General features: G+C 40.9%; 1 protein-coding gene and 1 long non-coding RNA gene across 3 annotated transcripts; one reads left to right on the plus strand and one right to left on the minus strand.

Annotated features, from left to right (window-relative positions):
- Nucleotides 1-16286: 16286 nt before the first annotated feature.
- Nucleotides 16287-20945, minus strand: LOC123888618 (nudix hydrolase 12, mitochondrial-like). Of its 2 annotated transcripts, XM_045937704.1 has the most exons (7): nt 20629-20689; nt 20047-20125; nt 19826-19909; nt 18189-18303; nt 18022-18105; nt 17161-17310; nt 16287-16962 (listed from the first exon to the last, which is right to left on the minus strand). In XM_045937704.1, exons 3-7 carry the CDS (start codon nt 19894-19896, stop codon nt 16738-16740), a joined length of 645 nt encoding a protein of 214 aa, XP_045793660.1. In that variant the 5' UTR covers nt 19897-19909; nt 20047-20125; nt 20629-20689; the 3' UTR covers nt 16287-16737. The 2 variants fall into 2 exon arrangements, with proteins under 2 accessions (XP_045793660.1, XP_045793658.1); XM_045937702.1 differs by having other exon boundaries at nt 20047-20945.
- On the plus strand, nt 20810-21796 carry LOC123888619. Its single transcript, XR_006802219.1, has 2 exons — nt 20810-20951; nt 21231-21796. It is a non-coding gene; the product is annotated as an uncharacterized LOC123888619 (long non-coding RNA).
- The last annotated feature ends 234 nt before the right edge of the window (nt 21797-22030 follow it).

Consider the following 22030-nt stretch of genomic DNA (forward strand, 5'->3'; position numbering starts at 1 on the left):
CTCCGTGGTCAATTATTTCATATAAAAATCATATATTAAAGATGTAACACATGGAAGACTATACTTTCCACATTTTGGTACAATTTAAGTGTGAGCTATTTTTTTTGAAAGATTATAAGTGTGAACTAGTGGTATATTAGTCTTAGATTTATTTAAAATTTTGGACTACGTAATGTTTTTTTCCATTATCGAAAAAGAGGATAAATTAAGCCCAAGGACTATAAGTCTCTAAATTTATCTATACAATTATAAAACCAAAAAAAAAAAAAAAATCTAAACAAAATTAGTTGATAAGATGAGACAAACGATCTTTCTCATAAATATTTGTAAGGTGATCAAAGGAAGTTTGCTGAATTATCTCAACTTCTCTCACTTATGCTTAGGGGTGCTCAAATCCAAACCAATCCAAATAAAAACCGATAACTGATCCAAAAAAACCGAAAACCGTAAAAAACCAAAGTTTTTTGGATGTGTTTGGATGTTCTTTTGTGAAAACCGCTGGATCGGATCGGATTTCGGATTGATTTCTTAAAACCGATCCAAACCGAACCAAACCGCATACATATATTTTAATATTTATTTATCTTTTTATTAGTATAAATATATATATATTGCATTAACCTTTTTTTTCCATTTTAAATTTTGTTAATTAATACTATATGTTAGTTTAATTTAATCTATTTTAAATTTTGATAATACTATATGTTAGTTTAATTTAATCTATTTTTTTTTACTTTTTATATGTTTCGAATATAATTGGTAATTGTCATTCCAAAATATTAATTTTCAATATATTATATGTTATATTTTACATCAAACTTAATATTTATTTTGTCAAAAATGTCAAACTATTATTTTGTAGTGTTTTTTATAATATTTATATTTATTAAAAAAAAATTACAATTTATAATTTGGATATCCAAAAACCGATCCAAATTAAACCGCATAATATTGGATCGGATTGGATCGGATTTTTTTTATTTGTCATCCAAAACCGAACCAAACCGCAAATGAATTTATTTTTGGATCGGATGAGTTTTTGCCTCAAAACCGATCCAAACATATAGTATAGGAGAGATTCTTAGACCATTAGATTATAAATATAGGACAATATTTAAATTTAAAAGAAATGAAGAAAAGTTGATGGTTGCTTCTAGGGTGAGGTATCAAGTAAGTCCCTCACCGTGAACCATGTTTAACAACCATTAGATAAAATAAACTATTATGCACCACATCACACTGGATCCTTTTTTCTTTCTTCTCTCTTCTCCTTCCCTAGTTCAAGTGCCCTCCTCCTCCCTCTTTCCTTTATCCAATCCATCCCCTGTTGAAAGAATACCACCATTTTCCTATTTTACTATTTTCTTAATTTCACTATGTTGAAGTAGGTTATATAATTAAATCATTTAATTGAACTTTTGATTTTCATTTAATAAGTTAACAAATAAACAAAAGCACAATTTTTTCTTCTCCATGTTATCGTTCATTTTCTAACCCCTTCCAGATTTTTTTTTATATGGACCAATCTAATAGTTGTTTAGTGGAAAGTGCAACAATTTGTGTGTTTCTCTCTTCATTTCATTTCTGTTTGGTATGGGGATAATGGTGGTTGTTGTTGTGATGGAGAAGAGGAAGTGAAAGAAGAATGGGAGAAAAAAAGTTACAGAGCGTCTTGCCGTGTTCTGCAAAAGGAGAGGGAAATAATATGATCCAGTGTGGTAATGACAAAAAAAAATCACGTAGACTTTCTTAATCTAATGGTCAATTTGAGTGGTACACCGGTGAGGGACTTAACAGAACCCTCACCTTAGAATTCACCAAAGTTGATAGATGGTTGAGATGTTAAAATTAAGAAAAATTGAGAGAAAATAAATTGAGAGGATTCATTCTCATAGTGTTGATCGACCTTATTTTTTAGTTGAAATCTCTCCATTTTGTATTTTTTCCATTTTCTTTACTACGATATAGTTTTGAAAATATAAATGCAAAATTCCGACATTAAATGAGTCAAAATCTCTTTTATACCGCCAAAATATTTAAAAACTTTGATAATGAAAGAAATGGAAATCATAGAAAATGTAGAGGATCCTTGCTCCTTATTTTTAGCTTTATGTATCCTTCTTTTCTTTTTCTTTTATTAACTTTTTTTATAGTTATTCCTCCTAACTTGAAGTAATTATTCTATGTGAGATGTGTTGACAATTAATATGAATATCTCTTTTAGTCAAGATTTAAACTTTGGTTCACCTTCATGGTAACCCAAAATAAACTTTGGTTCACCATTTTTTATTAACTTTTCAGCTCTCAGGAAAAATGGGCTAATAATATAAAAGTTTAGGTGAGAGAAAAGTAAAATATGACAAAAAATTATTCAACAAGAGAATTAAATTCAAGTACTTTCCGAACAATTCGTCTTTTGATGGAATTCGATCATTAATCATTTGATTTCAGTTTCGAACAATTTTTTTTTTGCTTAACTCACTATTTAATCACTTAATTTAAATCACTTTGGTTCACCGTTTTTAAATTTATCGAAAACTCTATCTAGTAAAAATTTTGAAACTTGATCATTTGAAAGAATCCGAGTTCGATTCATAGTGGGAACAATTCTTAACGAGACTCTCTTAATCTTGCGGCCGTACTCTGAATTATCGGACTCCTCTTCTCATGAAAACCAGGCAAATGCGAAAAAAAATTGAGACTTCAAAGGCAAGAAACACATAGCATTTCTTTCTCTCATAGGTTCTCTCCACAAATATTACTATAGTGAACTCAAATTCATCTCTCTTTCTTTTACTACAAAAAAATTACTATGATCTACCAAAAGAAAATCCATCTTCTTCAATCCCACAACTTCATTGGAAACAATGTGTTATTTATATACTCAATTACTCATTGGAAAATGTAAACTAAAGTGAAGAAGAGTAGCGCCTACTATATACTATAAACCAAAGAAACATGGACCAAATTTTTCAACTCTAGGAAGTTTAATTATTATTCTTTATAGTTATCAAGCAAAACGACAATCCAATCCGATTCATATGCTTTATGTCATGTAGTGGTTTTCATGAGGAAGGATAATGTTCATAGTGTCATTTTCTAGAAAAACACAAACCTCATTGAACAAGAATCTATGCTCGTGGAATTGCCTTTTCTTCATGTGCGGCTATAGTGCCTATTAAGCAGCATTTTTTGGTTCAAGTTTTTGTATGTCACAAATAATTAAAATAAACTATATACATCAAATGTGTACATTTTAACATCTTTTTGTCAAATCATAAACAGTAATAATTTCAACTTTTTTTTTGTTTTTTAATTAAAAAGCATAAGGGAAATAGAAATGTTTAATGGAACAGTTAATTTGGATTATCATCTCGAGGGATAGGGACCTGGCTATAAGAGACCAAGCATGGTTATTGCACTAATCACATTTTAGTCCAGGAGTTTACTGTAGAAATGTGAATCTTACACTTGCATAATTAATTTTACTATTTTTAACTTAAAATGTCATGTTCATTGTTCACATATGTCTAATCACAGTGTCTAATCTAGTGAGACCCCCGTCACGGTCCAACAGTAGTATCAGAACTCAGTTCGACTTGATGGGGAGTAATAAGTGAGTGGTGATGGATCACAGATACGGAAAAGACTCACACTTGAGATGAGATGTTGAGATATATCAAATATGAGCTAATTCTCATATTGGTTGGAAGAGTTGATGTTGAATACAAGTGAGGGGCCCATAAACCTAATGTATTAAGGATTTTGGATAAATATGTGATATCAAAAATCACTTATGTAATTATTCAAGGCTCAACGTGTTGATCAAATCCATCGAAGCTCCCTCTTAGAGTCCAATAGCAATATCCAATGTAGAATCTGATGTTAAAAACTAGTATACCTGTCAAAATTCTTTAATCTTATTTTTCTTTCCTGTAGTTAATCGTTTACTCTACACTTCCCATAGGTGCTTATCTAGCTACAGTTTTGACATATGATTAACTTTAATTATGACATTTCTATAAAAATAAAAAAATAAAACGTTAATTAAAATATCCAAATTGATCCATGTAGTCCTTTTTATTTAGTGAAACAGTGTTTGGTACATGTTGGTTGATGGTGACTGTATAAAAAAATTCTTACCATCCTAAATTATTTTGTTTGTGTTGTAAATGGATGTATATATTCATTTCAAGTTTCTCTCTAAGCTTGTTTGTTCTAAACTTCATGACTTGTCATTGAATATGTTTAATTCTTTGCGAATTCTTTAATTTGAAGTTCTTGAGCAACATTTTTCACCACCAAGTTCTATCTTGCCAATGACCAATACATTATCCTCATTCTTTTCGGGATTCTAATCTCGAATATAGCTCCACAAGCACGAAAAAAACCTATCATACTAAACTCAATAATGTACAAATTATGAGTATCGGACATAGTTTGAGTAGTAAAGTCTTGTGCTGTAAACAGACGGAAACTGATAGAACCCGTAAAATTAAGATAACGAAACTGTATTTTATTTATGGAAAAGTTTGAGCACAAAGGTTCTACAATGGTGGAAACATAAACTGAAATGATAAACCAGAGTTCAGCACTCCTAGCCAGAGAAACTCTCCTAACAAACTCTTTAACAATCTTTCCGAATACCTTACTCACTCACTACCCTTCATCCCTTTTATAACAAATTTATTCCCATAAAATGTCACTAACTTCCATAAAATGCCGCTAAATTTTCTTCTCCCCCATTCGAATTACTTCTATCAATTGTGTGAAAAGTTTAAAAGGAGCGCGGCTTAATGTTCAACCAGTTTGATGGGGAAGAGAGATGGATTTCACAGAAACACTAACTGAAACAGGTAACCATGGATAGTACTGTCATAAGAACCATTGTTCAAAATGAAATCAATTGTTCTGCTTGAATAGTACCTAAGAAAATTATGAATTGAAGATTCTCACATCTTCGCCCTTTGTGATAACACGATTTTCACAAATGGTGCTGCTATATTACAAGTTTTTCATGAACTGTGAGGTGAAGTAAATAGCTATTTAAATCAATATACACTTGAGACTTTCACCATCACATTCTAACAGAACCTACAATTACGAAATCGATGACAAGAGCATCCAAAGTCCAAATCATTACTTCACATTTTGGTCTTATCAGTTTGAAGAAGTTAATGCACAATACAGCACAAGTGTACAGCAATTTCAATAGCCAAAATGGATGGCTATCTCTTGAGATGCGTGTTGCAGTAGATTGGATTTAGAAGGCACGCCGTGGTGCTGCATGTTAGAGGATCTTTTATAGCAGTTGGGTGACATACTTTGACATTCTGAGACATCTGTTACTGTTTACACCAATTTTTGGTAACGTAAACATAATTATCCATTGTTACTTTAAGACCTGGATAAAAGTCCTTCTAACTGCAGGATCCGATAAGAATCCTTTTTTTGAAGTGTTCGTTCAAGTCTCGGGATTTATGATGTAATTCATGCGTCTTTAAGAACAAAATCATTGTTCTTTTTAGTGTTAGAATCGCATCCAACAACTTTTAATAACAAGTTGTCTCACGACAACTGTTCTGGACTGGGCCAAGAGCTGGCCCAATCACTTATGCCCAACATTTGGGGCATGGCCCAACAAGGGGAAACTTCCCCGACACGTCAGCCAATGACGTGTCCTGCTCGACATAACGGATTAGCTCCACGCTAACCATGTGCTCGTCTATCCGTGCACGATGATTCATTCAGCCTTAGCTTAACAGCTAAGCAGCACGTTCAACACGTGCTCCTTTATCCAAGCACACCTGTCATCGAGCCTATCCCTTACCCGCGAATAGCGGAACGGCTCCAACCAAGATAGAGGCAAATAACGGCCTTCCCCTACGATACAGGGACTATCTTGGCAGTTGAGTCTATTGGGCCGGTTATCCCGGCCCAATAGACCAACCTTTGGCCCAGCGCTGGGGGCACTATATAAGCTCTCCTAGACAGGAGAGCCAGGTATTCTGAATCATTCTATACCTTACTTTCTCTCTCTTCTCTTGTATCTCTCTTGTTCTCTTTGCTGACTTAGGCATCGGAGCACCTGCAGGTACAAACCCCCCCTCCGGTGTGGAAGCTTGCTCAACGGACCGGCCTCAACCTTTCTGATCAACAGGTTAGATCAGTGGCGCCGTCTGTGGGGACTGAGTTCTTCCCCATTCTTTAATCTTTCCTCAAAGAAACAAAGATAAAAAACCAAACCTCTCAAGAAACTTCATCATGGCCAGTTCTTCGCAGCCACTCAACACCGACGCCGGCGACGACAACGTGCTCAACGTTCCATCCTCTCCGCCGCCGCAGCATAACACCGTGCTATCACCGGTGCGTGACGATACCACCGTGGCACGCGGTCCAGAAACCGACCCCCGCGACGGACGGGAAACCTCACTTTCCTCCGATGAAGAGGACGTCGAGGCCCTAACCGATCGTCGGATGGGCAAACGCCAGCAATTCAAGCAAGAAGCTCCGGCAAACAACGCCGAACAGCCCGCCGTCTTGGCCAACTCTGAGATCGCAGCCTTGATCGCTGCCCTCAAACAAACAACGGAGGCCATGCAGGCTCAAAATCGTCGACTGGACGAGCAGAGCGAAAGGATTGCCGCGCTGGAGAAAAGCCGGCCACCTAGAAAGACCAACTCTCCCCCGCGGAGACGCCAAGCTGATCCTTCCCCTCCCCGCCCGGCGGCCGTCAAACATCGACGCCCCGACCTAGAGAGGGTAGAAGTTACTCCTCGGAAGAAGGACCGCACTCCTCCTCATCGCGAGGGTAGATCCTCCCCGGGCAAGAAAGGGAAGCACGAAGCCCCTCGCCGCCATTCACCTCAAGGGTTGGCACTGATGTCCAAACAGGGCATGTCGAGCAGCTATCGTCCCCGCGGCTACAAGTCTCGTAGTCCAACACCGATGCCCGGTGATTCTCCCCGGTCTTCCGAGGACCATTCTCCCAACGGGAGTGACGAGGGCGATCCCCGATGCCCCTTGTCCGCAGACATTCTAAGGAAGCGTGTTCCAAAGGGCTTCGAGAGACCTCCTACGCTCCCCGCGTACGATGGCTTGACCGACCCCGACGATCACATAGCCAATGTCAACGCGAACCTGGATTTCAGGAACATAAGCGGTGCTATTAGGTGCAGACTGTTCCCAACCACGCTGAGGAAGGGAGCAATGGCATGGTACCAAAGCCTGCCCCCTCAATCCATCCATTCATGGAGGGATCTTACTGAACAGTTTTCCAGACACTTCACTGCTTCCCGCAAGCATCCAAAGACTGTGCACGCCTTGGAGGCCATATACCAAGCCGAGGAAGAAACTCTCCGCAATTTCGTCGAGAGGTTCAATAAAGAGGCCGTGCAGGTCGAGACGACCGACGACATGAAAAAATACTTGCTGCAGAGGGGCCTTCGCCCGGGCAGCGATTTTGCCAAAGCTGTGGGCATAGAAAAGCCACCCACCTGGGACGACCTCCTCCTAAAAGCTCAAAAGTACATTGATTACGAGGAAGTCCAGGCAGCTGATGTCGCCCGCCTTGCCCGACCTGGAAGCAGCCACCCTGCCCGCGAGTCCTCCCATAGGAACGATGACAGGGGTGGCGACAGGGGACACGATAGAGGCGGCGATCGGGGTGGCGAAAGGGGCAGAGACAGAAGGAGGGGCGACAGGCGTGAATCTCGTGGCCCTCCAAGCACATTCGCCACATACACCCCCCTCGTCAAGTCACGGGGAGAAATATTTGCTGAAGTTCACATCTCTGAGTTTAACAGAGCGAATGTAAAACAGCCTAAGCCGACTCCCCTGAAGCCCGGCCAAGACAAGAATAGGTATTGCAGATACCACAAGAGTTACGGTCACAGGACCGACGATTGCATCCAGCTGAAGGATGCTATCGAAATATTAATAAGAAACGGACAGTTACGAGAGTTCGTGAAGAGAAACAATGACCCTCGACCAGAGGCCGCGGAGACTCGCGCCGTCGAGGAGGTAGTTCCCCCACCAGCCGGGCAGAGTGGCACCAAGCAGATTGCCATGAGCGTCTCCCGGCCAGAAGACTTTGATATCCCCAGCTGTTTTGGGGACACCCAAACTAGTCCTACGCTTAGCACGGGGGACTACTTCACAGACTCACTCGTCATATCCGGCGGTCACATGGACAAGCACACCGTCGGATCAATAAAAAGAAAATTCGAGGATCTCATCAACACGTCCTCGAATATGAACGCAACGCTGGACAAGGCGAAGGGGCGATCAATGCCTTTAGCCTTCTATCGAGAAGAGCTGCCCGGTGGGACAGCCAATTTCCAAATTCCCCTCCTCGTCCGGGCAGACATGGCCAACATGGACGTTCGTCGGGTCCTCATCGATCCGGGGAGCTCTTGCGACATCATGTACGCCAGTTTGTTCAGGACCTTACAGCTGGACGAGACACACCTCACCCCATACATGGGCTCAGACCTCACAGGATTCAATGGAGCAACTACTAGGCCTTGGGGTTATGTCGACCTGATCGTCACCTTTGGCTCCGAAGAGACTGCTAAGTCGATCAGGGTGAAATTCTTGGTCGTGGACTGCCCCTGCCTCTACCAGTGCATCATCGGCAGGACGGCCATAGCAGACCTGATGGCTGTCCCCTCCACCGCCCACCTGAAGATGAAATATTACACTCATAAGGGGCAGGTTGCTACTTTGCACGGGGACATCGAAGCCGCGAGGAGGTGCTTTGACGCAGCATCCAAAGGCAACAACTTCATTGGCAAAGCTCCTGAAGCAAAGAAGCCAAAGCCTTCCTCGGAAACACCACCAAAACCATCCCCGGAAGCACCACCAAGTCTGCCCGGTCCAAGTGTGAGCTCTGTTGATCTTGACAGCCGCACCTCCAAGAAAGAGCATAAGGAGGAGAAAAAGCTGAGGAAGGAGGAGAAGGAGGACGACGAGGCGAGCAAAGAGCATTATCGCCCCATTCCAGATGGAGACTTTGAGATAGTCCAGTTTGGCGAGGATCCAGAAAAAGGAGTCAAGATTGGGACAGGGCTCCCCGAGTTGGCGAGGAAGCAGCTGAAAGCCTGCCTTAGAGAAAATGCTGATTTGTTCGCGTGGCACGCTGCCGACATGCCCGGGCTGGATCCAAATATCGCTTGTCATCAACTTACTGTCGACCCACTTGCTAGTGCCGTAGTGCAACGTAGGCGTAGGCAGTCTCCCGAAAAAGCGGAGGCTGCTGAAAAAGCTGTAAAAGACCTCCTAGAGGCAAATTTTATTTCTGAAGCCAGATACACTACCTGGTTGTCAAACGTTGTACTAGTTAAAAAATCTAATGGAAAATGGCGCATGTGTGTTGACTATACCGATCTCAATAGGGCTTGCCCTAAAGATTCCTATCCTTTACCTTGCATTGATAAATTAGTCGATAATTCTTCTGGCTTTAAATTATTGTCTTTTATGGATGCATATTCAGGATACAACCAAATCCCAATGGCTGTGGCCGACAGGGGAAAAACAGCTTTCATGACCGAGTCGGGCAACTATTACTACAACGTAATGCCCTTCGGTCTAAAAAACGCTGGTGCTACATACCAGCGGATGATGAATAAAGTATTCCGGGCAGAAATAGGCGACATGCTCGAAGTCTACATGGACGACATGATCATAAAATCCCACGAGGAAATCGACCATACCGCCCACCTACGTAAGGTCTTCGAGCAGGCCAGAAAACACAACATGAGATTCAACCCAGAAAAGTGCACCTTCGGGGTACGAGCAGGAAAGTTCCTCGGATTCTACCTAACAGAACGAGGAATCGAAGCCAACCCCGACAAATGTCGTGCCTTTACGGAGCTCCCAACTCCGAGCAACAAAAAATCCATACAAACCCTGAACGGAATGCTGACCTCATTGTCTCGCTTCGTAGCAAAATCTGCTCAACACGCATTACCGCTTTTCAAATTACTAAGGAAAGAAGCTGTGTTCGAATGGACGGACGAGTGCGAGCAGGCCCTCCAACATCTTAAGAAGGCCCTGTCCGAACCCCCAGTCCTCTCGCGCCCGGACGTCGAGGAGGTGTTATACATCTACCTCTCCGTCGCTTCCGAGGCCGTCAGCGCAGCCCTTGTCCGCGAAACAACGGAAGGACAAAAACCAGTGTACTTCACGAGCAAGGCTCTACAGGGGCCCGAACTCAGATATACACAAATCGAAAAGGTGGCCCTCGCCTTGATCAACGCAGCAAGAAGACTACGTCACTACTTCCTAGCACACACAATCATAGTACGAACCGACCAACCCATCAAATCATTGCTTGGTCGACCAGACATGGCGGGCAGGATGCTCAAATGGTCCCTCGAGCTTTCCGAATTCGACATTCGTTACGAAAGCAGGAAAGCGCTAAAATCACAAGTCCTAGCAGACTTTGTGGCTGAAATGACAAGTCCAGCCTCCTCGACAAGCGAGGCAGACAAATGGACAATATTCGTCGATGGAGCGTCAAACTCCACGGGAGCAGGAGCAGGAATTATCCTGGAAAACGAAAATGGGATCATCATCGAAGTTTCCCTAGCACTATCCTTCCCGACATCAAATAACCAAGCAGAATACGAAGCCTTCCTAGCAGGGCTACGGTTGGCCGAGGACATGGAGGCAAAAGAAGTAAAAATTTTCACAGATTCACAACTTGTTGCCTCACAAGTATTGGGAGAATATCAAGCCAAAAATGATAATCTCTCTGAATATCTAGCATTAGTGAAGGAAAAAATCACTAAGTTCGAATCCGTGGAGGTGCAACACGTTCCACGCGAGCACAACAAACGGGCAGATATCCTGTCCAAACTGGCGAGCACAAAAAAGAAAGGCGGAAACAAATCCGTCATTCAGGAAGTACTCCCCCGACCAAGCATCGAGAAGGCGAGCAACGTCCTCGACATAAATGTCATTGGCGACCAAAACTGCTGGATGACCCCCGTATACAATTTCCTCGCGAATGGAACCCTCCCTGACGATCAGAAAGAGGCAGCAATAATTAGACGTCGAGCATGCGCTTATGTCATCCTCGACGGAAAGTTATATAGAAGAGGATTCTCAATCCCACTCCTTAAATGTGTCGACGAAGAAACGGTCGACTATATCTTGCGCGAGGTACACGAGGGAATCAACGCCCAGCATCTGGGAGGAAGATCGCTGGCCAGGAAAGCTCTTCGAGCAGGATACTACTGGCCCACCATGCAGCAAGACGCAAAGGACCATGTGAAGAAATGCGACAAATGTCAACGACATGGGGACATGCACCTAGCTCCTCCCCACGAACTCAAATCTTTGTCGTCACCATGGCCCTTCGCTTGGTGGGGCATGGACATACTTGGCCCCTTCACAAAGGGACTCCACCAAAATAAATTTCTGATAGTCGCCGTGGACTATTTCACCAAGTGGGTAGAGGCTGAACCCCTCTCCGACATAACGTCGTTCAGGATACTCCGTTTCTTTAAACGCGACGTACTCTGCCGATTTGGGATACCACAGGCCGTCGTCACGGACAACGGGACACAATTCACGGACAAAGGTTTCCAAGACTTCCTCGCTGCCCTGGGGACTAAGCAACATTTCACTTCCGTGGAACATCCCCAAACTAACGGGCAAGCCGAGGCCGCCAACAGAGTAATCCTGCGCGGCCTACGCCGAAGATTGGACCAGAACAAAAAGAAATGGGTCGAGGAGCTCGAAAGCGTCCTTTGGGCCTATCGCACAACACCACACTCCACAACCGGGGAGACTCCATTTAGAATGGTATACGGAACAGAAGCAGTCATCCCCGTGGAGGTGGGCGAGCCGTCTCGCCGAACCGAGCAACCGCTCGAAGAAGAAATGAACGACGAAGCTCTCCGTGAAGAGCTTGATCTCGTCGAAGAGATCCGCACGGGGGCATCCCTTCGGGAAGCCACCCTTAAACAAAAAATAGCTGCCCGACATGACGTCAAAGTCATCAAAAGAGAATTCGAAGTGGGCAGCCTCGTCTTAAGACGAAATGCTAAGGACTCCCAGGATGGTAAATTGGCGGCCAACTGGGAAGGACCATATCGCGTCATTGACAAAACAGAAAATGGCGCGTATTATCTCGAGGATCTTCGAGGAAAGAAACTTCCTCGACCTTGGAACGCCCAAAAATTAAAACAATATTATAGCTAAGTTATTGCCAAACTAAAAAACACTTCTAAAAGGCTGCTCGGATCCTCTAGCAAAGAGCCCGACACCTCGACAACGGAGAGCACGCGGGCACACGTGCTCGATCCAAACAATTAAAAAGGAGATACTCTGGCTCAGGAAGGGCAGAGCGTCTCCCCGACGAGGATGACCTTTGAGACAAGCTCCTCGTCTTCGTGCCAAGGCTTAACGCCCAGCTCGCGATGGGAAGTTCAAGCCGCGGGGGCGGGCACAACAACGTGTCGGCGTCCGTATTAGCCTCAGAAAACAACTCTAGGCGCTTAGTTAGTTCCCTAAACTTTCTAAGTTAAATCCGAGGACGACCTCCTCGACGAAACGCGCTCGCAACAAAAAACTTACAAATATAAAAACGGTTTTGTCGAGCAGGCATACAACAATGTCGAGCAAGCATACGAATATCAAAACCAAAAAGTTGTTAAGTCAAAAACGAGCAAGCATAAAGACATGCACATTCCACGCAGGCATAACTTAGCAAAAACAAAAGCAAAAATAATTTAAACATACACACGAGGAGAATAAAATAGACGAGCAGGATTAAAGAACGAGCATCAATGTTATAAATTGGCGGGCATAAAAACCCATTTGTCAAATGTTACAAAAGCCGGGCACGCAGGCCCCCAAAAAATAAATTGTCAGAAAAGCAAATAAAGTACAAGACAATGGCGCGCAGGCCGAAAAATTAATTTGTCGAGGAGACCTAATGGCTTTCATCGTGACCTTCCTTATCCTCCTCAGGATTCTTATCCTCCTCGACAACACCATCCTCAACCTCATCCTCCTCGTCTTCACCATCAACCACCTCCTCATCCAACTTCTCCTCCTCGAGCTCCATTTCCCTGTACTCTTCGGGAATGATGATCTGCCCGTTCTCAACCCGTTTGAGCTTATGAATACCTTCAGTGATCAAGCCACCCTCGGCATTCACAACCTTGAGTTGGGCGATCGCATTCTTCCACCCGTGCACCATGCTCGCCAGCATCAGGCCTCGCTGCCTCTTAATCTCCTTGACCAGGTCTGCTCGACTTACCATCTGGGAAATTTCAGTACCCTCGTCGGCAGCTGGAGCGACCTTGGACTGCAGGTCAGCTATCACCGCTTCCAAGTTCTTTTTCTCTTCGACTCCCCTGGTCTCCACCTCCTCGAGCCTTTTCTTAGCAAGCTCCAGCTCGTCCCGGCTTTCCCTAACATCCTCCAGCAGCTGGCCATAGTTCTCCTGCTTGCCCCTAAGGTCGATGAGCTCACCCTCCAGCTTCACAATATGCCCCTCGGCTCGGGCGCAACCCAGGCCAGCTCTGGATCTGTAATCGTGTCGACCAACTTATGTTTTGACGCCGCTTGGCTCCCCGTAGCCTCCTCTGTGTCTGACATTTTGAATACCTGAAAAGCAGCGAAAATAAAGTGAATTCGACAGTCATATCAAATCCACCCTTTCACCGCAATTCAAGTGAAAGGGCGTGAAATAGGGCGAGGACGCTGTCCCCGACCAAAAGCCCTTATCAAAATGGCAAAACAAAGACGAAAACAGAGGAAACGAGGAGAACCATTTAACAAAGCCTAAAAACGGGGAGAAGGTCCCCGACACAAGCTCAAAACGTTGCTCGACGCTTAGAAGCAAACTTAGTTTTGCATAAAAACCTAAAGTTAAAAACGGGGAGAAGATCCCCGACACAGAGTTTCTACAAACTCTGTTACCTACAGAAATTTCTCAGCGAAATAACGGGGAGAAGCTCCCCGACACAGAGTTTTTACAAACTCATTTATCCACAAATTTCCCAGCGAAATAACGGGGATAAGGTCCCCGACAGTTAAAACATTCGCGAAAGCGAAAACGGGGAGAAGGTCCCCGACACAGAGTTTTTGCAAACTCTTTTTTCTAAACGAAAATGACGGGGAGACGGTCCCCAACACAAGGTATAACTAGCCTAAAAATGTTGCTATACTAAACGGGGAGAAGACTAGTTGTAACGAGGAGAGAAAACAACGCTTCTCTCCCCGACGAAAGGCGTATAGAATTCCAGAAATTAATGCATGTTCATCGTGTTCTTCAGAGATTCCCAGAAACTCATCAATTATTCATGATGTTCATCACGATTTTCCAGAAAATCATCATCCTTCATCAGTTTTACCCAGAAATTCATGAATGACCATCAACATTCAAAGTGATTTTCCAGAAATTAATCACATATTCATACATTACTAACAAGTTCCCAGAAAAGGGGCAAAACGCTTAAGTTACGCCAAACACATAAAATGGCGTTTCACAGCAAATAGGCCACTATCAAACACTAAAACCTTACCAAACCAAAGGATTGGAAACCACCAACACATGGTGAAAATGGGTAACTCAAAACCCAAACACAAAACTACCCATAGCAGAAATTGAATGTAAACAGAAAAGAAGCATATACAAGCGTAACTCAAACGAAATCAAGACAAAGAGAAAAGGTGTTTACCTGTCTTAAGTGAAAAATGAAGAGCCTTTGAACAAAGATCTGGAAGCTTGAAGTTTGAACTTGGGGCCTAAAACTTTTGAAATTAACAGCAGCAGCAACGCAATAGAGAGGAAGAAAACTGGAAACTTTGAAAGTGAGCCCTTCCCCCTCTATTTATAAGCTGTCCAGCTCTCTTCACATACGTTGCAAAAGGATACACCCCATCGTGTCACAACCGTTGATTAAAATCCAACGGTCTTGGTCAAAAGCCATCAAATGGCCCTGATTCCATCCAATTAAAGATGAAAAGACGCGATGGATCCAACGGCTTACACGCCTCCTCGTAAACCGAAGCAATGGACGCGTGTTCCCAATGTCATCATTACTTTTTCCACTAGCACACACACGTGTCAAGATCAGACGAAACGTCTGTCTTTTCACATCCCATCGAACAGACAATGCGTTCCTCGAGGAACTCATCGCTATCCCCAACGCAAATATCTCCTCGACTTTGCAAGCATACAGAAATCACGGGCACTTGGAGCAAACTTCATATATAAATGTGCCCGCAAAAATAGGCAGCATTAACAAACGCGCAATTAATGCAACACCTCCTCGACAGTTAGTCGAGGAACTAAAAAGCCAATGACTTTCAAAACCTCTTCCCCGTATGTTCCTCCTCGAACATCGTGGCACGTGATACGAGCAAAGGGAAACTTCCTCCTTGGAAAACCCTCCTCGTCATACCACTGAGGAATTTACGAGCAACATACGAATGAGCTCCTCGCGCAAACGAGCAACAATCATAATTAATGAATTATGAACTCCTCCTAGGAGTGGCGGGGAAAACAACTCCTCGACATGCGGGCCTGGACCTTAAGTCATTACTCCTATGCCTAGGAGCAACGACTTGGGGGGCTCCTGTTCTGGACTGGGCCAAGAGCTGGCCCAATCACTTATGCCCAACATTTGGGGCATGGCCCAACAAGGGGAAACTTCCCCGACACGTCAGCCAATGACGTGTCCTGCTCGACATAACGGATTAGCTCCACGCTAACCATGTGCTCGTCTATCCGTGCACGATGATTCATTCAGCCTTAGCTTAACAGCTAAGCAGCACGTTCAACACGTGCTCCTTTATCCAAGCACACCTGTCATCGAGCCTATCCCTTACCCGCGAATAGCGGAACGGCTCCAACCAAGATAGAGGCAAATAACGGCCTTCCCCTACGATACAGGGACTATCTTGGCAGTTGAGTCTATTGGGCCGGTTATCCCGGCCCAATAGACCAACCTTTGGCCCAGCGCTGGGGGCACTATATAAGCTCTCCTAGACAGGAGAGCCAGGTATTCTGAATCATTCTATACCTTACTTTCTCTCTCTTCTCTTGTATCTCTCTTGTTCTCTTTGCTGACTTAGGCATCGGAGCACCTGCAGGTACAAACCCCCCCTCCGGTGTGGAAGCTTGCTCAACGGACCGGCCTCAACCTTTCTGATCAACAGGTTAGATCAACAACATAATAGAAAAAATACTCAAGTGAGTATTGAAAAGAAAGAAAAATAAAGAAGATGAAAATGAATGCATAATTGCAAAAGAAAAAGGAAAATAAAGCAAGAACAAAGCAATATATTAAATTGCATGAAATGTAAAGGGTGGTTGGAACCCATTCCTATGCACTCCTTGAACCCGTTTGCTCCGTGGCGTGGGCATTGCAGAGTTTTTAGAAAATGAGATCCAACCCTTTGTACATAGAAATTACAACTATTTATAGAAAATAGAAAATAACTTCCTACATGTTAGATTTTGACAAGTGTCTTATATTTAATAACTTCCTATATCTAAGATTGACACATGTCCCTTTGAATAACTTCCGATAACTTCTTCGTAGGAGTTGTTTGCTTGATCGAAGAACCATGTCAATATTCGACTCTTTGAATGACTTCTTCCGATGTCTTAAAACATATGTCACTTCTTGTTGAAAATGAAGCCTTCGACAGCAAAATAGTTTAGTCGAATTCCACTTAATATGGCTAACTTCGACAAATCACGTTCCATGCCTAATCGAAATGAGTTTTTCTTCTATTCAAATTATAACACCAAGTCGAAATGAATATTACCAATATTATAATTTTGGTGTCAACAGTTACGAGAACGGAAGGGGGGTCAACATTATTGTCTTGGTTGTCAAGCTTCCTGTCTTCTGCCATAACTTTAGTAAACTCCTCAAGTGCATTACACATCCAATCATATCGGCTGAGTCTAAATGCTTCCTTTATGTTTAACTAAGAAGAGAAAACACACATGCCAACTCCGTTAAAGATTTTTTCCAAATGTAATACAATATTCCACTTCATGTCATGCCCAAAACTTCGAATTGCAATATATTTATCATACGCATTTCGTTTTATTCATAGCAGCTGAACATTAAAAGTTTGGTGATTTATATAAAATTATACAAAGGATTTGTTCAGAAGAATTACCCATCGGCGAGCACGGTTTTTCTGCTCAGGCCAATGCTCGAGTTCTTCGGTCACCTCCAAGGCAAACATGTATCCTCTGCAGCCTCCTTCCATGCCACACAAGTCTTGGCTGCTTTTGCTTCTGAACTCCCATATTCCTAATGGAGTTTCCTGAAAATGAAAAATGAAAATAAGCCAATTAGCTAAAGAAAACTTGCCAAAAGTATATCATATAGACCACATTGCAAGAAAGAATGGCTTGCATTGTTCCAATCCTAATACTTTCCATATTCAACAAGTTAATTTCAGTATCGAGTACCAAACGAGGTTCTGCATATGTTATATAATTCCAGTATAACCGCGTTTCTTGCATTTCAAGTCAACCCATTGAAAAGAAGTTTACAATCAATAAAGGATTGTTTCGGTAATTTGCTAACACCGATATATTTTCATTAGAGGGCAAGCCTTCGTAGAACAGTAAAGTTGCTGCCTTGTGACCTTGAAGGTCACGAGTCCAAAGCCTAAAACAACCTCCCCATCTCCTCTTGCGGAGATAAGTTGCATACATCTACCTTTCCTAGACCCTACCTGTTAGGAGCCTCGTGCACTAGGCTGCCGTTTGATAGATTTTTGTTAGTTTAGGCTCAGATGGAGGGTTTTTTTGCTACATCCAAGGAGCACGAGTTAGGTGAGATATCTTTCCTTGATGATAAAATTTTAAAAAATTCTCACACGTGTGTAGAAAAGCAACGTGAAATTTACAGCATAAGCAACACACCAGAATGATGTCGTGATCAACATCGCATATATTGATTGGTTAAATTTTTCAAGATAGACTATAACCAAAAACATTTCATAATTTAGAGGGAAATTGAACCTTACTCTTAGTATTCCTTTAACTCCTGCTTCTTCTAAAGCTTCACGACAAGCGGCTTCTGTAACAGTCTCATCATTCTCCCAGCCACCCTACCAAAGAGTAGAAATTGTAACTTTTCAGTATTAAAGTTCATATGCTGATGAAAGTTATTGGTGCAGACAATATCAAGTACCTTTGGAAATACAAGGTCGTCACGTTTTGGCGAAGAAATCATAAGTACTTCTATCATTTCCTCGGTTTTTCCAATTTGATCTGCATTCTCCTTTCTCCATCTATACGGAATACATCTGTTGAAATACATATGAAATTTTTTAAGTCAATCATGTAGCTGAAAAAACTGTTGCAACTGTTATCAATGTCAATCCACAAAACTCTACTGGCAAAATTTGCATGCCATTAGTTATTAAATCGTGATTCAAATCATGAATCAGAAGACTAATTTTCCGAACTGTGAACTGAATCTTATTATGAAACATAAGAAAAACTAAAAGTATAATGAAAAGTAAGCATCATTAAAATCCACATGATGTTAATGTGGAGAAAAATGAAAAGTAAAAGTATAATGTTTTCCTACGCAAGATTTTAAATTATTTCTTTTAACGAATCCCACTCACCGTTTTGTCGCTTCATTTGTTTTGGTATGATCAAAGATTTAAAAAATTCAAGAATTGCTTTCCTTAGTTTAATCCCTTTTCTCTCATTATTTTAAAGTCCACTAGAATATATTGAATAATTAAAATTAAGAATCAATGATTCAAAGCCTGATAATCAGAAATTTCCATGCAACTGCTATGAATCCAACCTTCAACAACAAACATATCTCACAGGATTTGTAAACAAGAAAAGTAACAACACAACAATAATTTCAATAAACAAATATTTCTACCCTAGTTATTAACTACTCTTCATGCCAGAACTGTGATACTGATAAATCTTGAATTTGTCTTAGTTTTATATATATTTACATAAAAGCCAAAATAGATCACGCAATTTGAAGTTCTATTTTTCATTTTTTTAATAGACCTTAAGTCAATGACATGGCCCACTAATTTAATTTATCATTGTAATGAACATATCCAAATGAAACATAATTAATATAGTTAAATATCATCCATAGAAGACAATTATTAAGAAACAGTTCTATGATACCTTTCTATTCCACAAACTAAAATGATTTAGATTTCAGCAACTGTTTACAACTTTTACAAATTTTCAATTTCTTTTTGTAACACAAATAGTAATCCAACTGAGGGTCGGGGACTAATCCCTCAAACCACGTAGATCTATTTAAGAGACTGACATAAAAATTCATATATACTAGTACAGATATGATATTAAAACAGAATTATATCGAACTCTAACGACATGCTTAAAACCGAATCATCTAAGTGGTATAGGTAGATGCTAGTGGTTAATTTATTAGAGAAAAATGTTCGAAATTTGGACCTCAATTTGCCGACCATACAAGTCATTTCACAACCATGTCACACAACTAATTTTCTATTTACACATAAAACAAAAGTAATGAAAGAGAAAGAAAGAAGAAAGTAATGATTTTTTCTCTTAATCTAACGGCTCTACAACAAGCAACACAATCCATTGCATAGGATTCATTGTGACAAAGGAAACAACAAGAATGAATCAATAGAAATTGTAAATTCAGCAAATAATCACACATATCAATAACCACAATAATGCATGGTCATAACAAAAATTGAATCATAATCCAAAAGGGGTTTCATAAAACAAAAGACAAAAAGATTAGATTTTTAAGGTAGATAAGCTTTGTCTTCAAAATGGAAAACTTACCCAGAAACAAGTCGAAGGTTGTCTTCATAACGTTGTCTTTGTCGCCCCGTTCTTGCTGGCACAGAAGACATAGATTCTAGAAAACTAAAAACACAAAAAGAAACCCAAAAAAACACAATTTTAAGAACACAAAGAAAATCAGAAACTGGGTTTGTCTTAAAACATAAAACAACACAAAAAAAACGAAAGTATTGCATGTATCATTCATATTTCATACATACCCAAGTTATGTTTTTTTGTTTTTTTGTTTCTTTAAATCTCGAACAGAACAAATAAAGAAGCTTTCATTAGAATAAAAAACTCAGAATCAAATAGCTTTTGTGTAGGGAGTAATTGTGTTAGCTTGCATTGATGCTATGGGAAGACCCCATTATATAGTGTTTACAATAGTGAAGCCAAGCCAACCTTTACTTAAGGCGCAAGTAACAAGCTTGCCAAGGCCAGGCCCAACCAGTCAAGCCCATAGGCGTGCGCGTGAGCTTACATACTCCTAACATATGCTCCCCTAATCTGAGAAGACCCTAGTTTGGTTGTTGCAAAAGCTGTTACTTGCTTTACAAGTAAAACAGAATTAGTTAGTGTGTAGGTTAGTTAGTTGAGTTAACATGAGATAGGAACAAATCAAGGAAAAGTTGATTTTGTTTTGGATAAACACGTGTATTGTTTGTTGGTGATTCCTTTATTAACGAAGCTTTTGCATGAAGATTCCTTTATTAAGGTAACAAATAAAGAAGCTTTTGCATGAAGCTTTTACACGTGTATGAGATAGGAACAAATAAAGAAGCTTTCATTAGAATAAAAAACTCAGAATCAAAAAGCTTTTGCATGAAGATTCCTTTATTAAAGTTTCAAGGAAAACCCTTTTAAGAGAATGGTTTTTTTTTTTCTCCTTTCTTTTCCACAGCATGTGGTACAAATGGCAGAACAAGAAGAAGAAATGGTCCAAAATTGGTTTGTAGAAATGAAGAGAGATAAAGTGATAAAGAAGAATAAGGAGAAGAAGAATAATTTCTTGATTTGGTAGAATGAAAACGGAGGAAGAAAAAGCTTCCACAGAAAAACAGAGGAAAAAAGAAGGATAAAGAGATTTCAGCGGGTTCTTAGCAATGGCTTCCATTTATAATTGGTCATTATTTAAACTTTTTTTACTTATAAAGGAATTTCTTAATCCTATTTTAAATTTTGGTATAGTGAATTTCTTTTATATTTTTTAAGCAATAAAAATGTAAAAAAAAATAAAAGAACGAAAATATGGGGACAAAATTAAAATTCACCCTCTCAATAGTTTTTTTTTATCTGGTGTTGTTTTAATCCCGTCTTAGTGTGCAATTTTTATTTTGATTTTTCGTCTTAGTATGATATTTGTTTTGATTTTCCGTCTTGATATGGTGTTTGTTTTGTTCAGATTTGTAGGTTTGCTTCTGATCTTAACTGTTGATCAGAACATATAGATGGCCGGCTGACAGTCTGTTGAGCAGGTGGTTGATGGCGGGTCGAGCAGCTGATCCACGGAGAGGGGGTTGTACCTGCAGGTGCTCCGATGCCAAAGTTAGAGAAGGAATGAGAGCAAATGAGATACAAGAGAAAGAAAGTAATTGAATGAATGAATAGTGTTTTTTAGCTCCACTGTATATGAGAGCTTATATAGCCCTCAGCTCTGGGCCAAAGGTCCTCTTATTGGGTTGGATCAAGTCAGGCCCAATAAAATGGACTGCCAAGATATTACCCCTAGATAGTGGGTGAAGCAGGAATCTGCTCCTATCTTGGTGGATAGGTTCCATCATGTTCTGCTGATATGGATGTGGTGGGACAAGCTGTCATGGACTTAGGGGGTATGAAGTGGACTGGTTCTAGTCTAGTTCAGAACAGCTTCTATCAATATTCAGTGTAGATTCAAAGACTTTAGCGTCGTCAACATTGCAGACCTGAATGCATGACTATTCTAGATATTTGAATTTTTTTCATATTAAATGTAGGCTTTGTCATAGAAATTACGCTGTTTTATGCTATTAACTCGAATGATGTAAGTCTGTTCGCAGCTTCATTCTTATTAGTTTTTAGTGAAATTAAATATGTAATAATTTCGATTGATCTATTCCTTATATGAATTTGAATAAATGAATATTGTTGCTTTGAGTTAAAAAAAATTAAAATTCATGCAAGTAAATTTAACTTAATAGTAATTTATTCAAGGCAAATGTTAAT

Source organism: Trifolium pratense, linkage group LG6 (assembly GCF_020283565.1).
Source record: "Trifolium pratense cultivar HEN17-A07 linkage group LG6, ARS_RC_1.1, whole genome shotgun sequence".
Taxonomy (NCBI): Eukaryota; Viridiplantae; Streptophyta; class Magnoliopsida; order Fabales; family Fabaceae; genus Trifolium; species Trifolium pratense.

Coding starts and splice junctions, on each gene's coding strand:
- LOC123888618 (XM_045937702.1), bottom strand. CDS start 19,896: ATGTCTTCTGTGCCAGCAAGAACGGGGCGACAAAGACAACGTTATGAA. Junction 18,304..19,825: donor AACCTTCGACTTGTTTCTGG/GTAAGTTTTCCA, acceptor GTATTTCAACAG/ATGTATTCCGTATAGATGGA. Junction 16,963..17,160: donor AAAACCGTGCTCGCCGATGG/GTAATTCTTCTG, acceptor TTCTCTTCTTAG/TTAAACATAAAGGAAGCATT.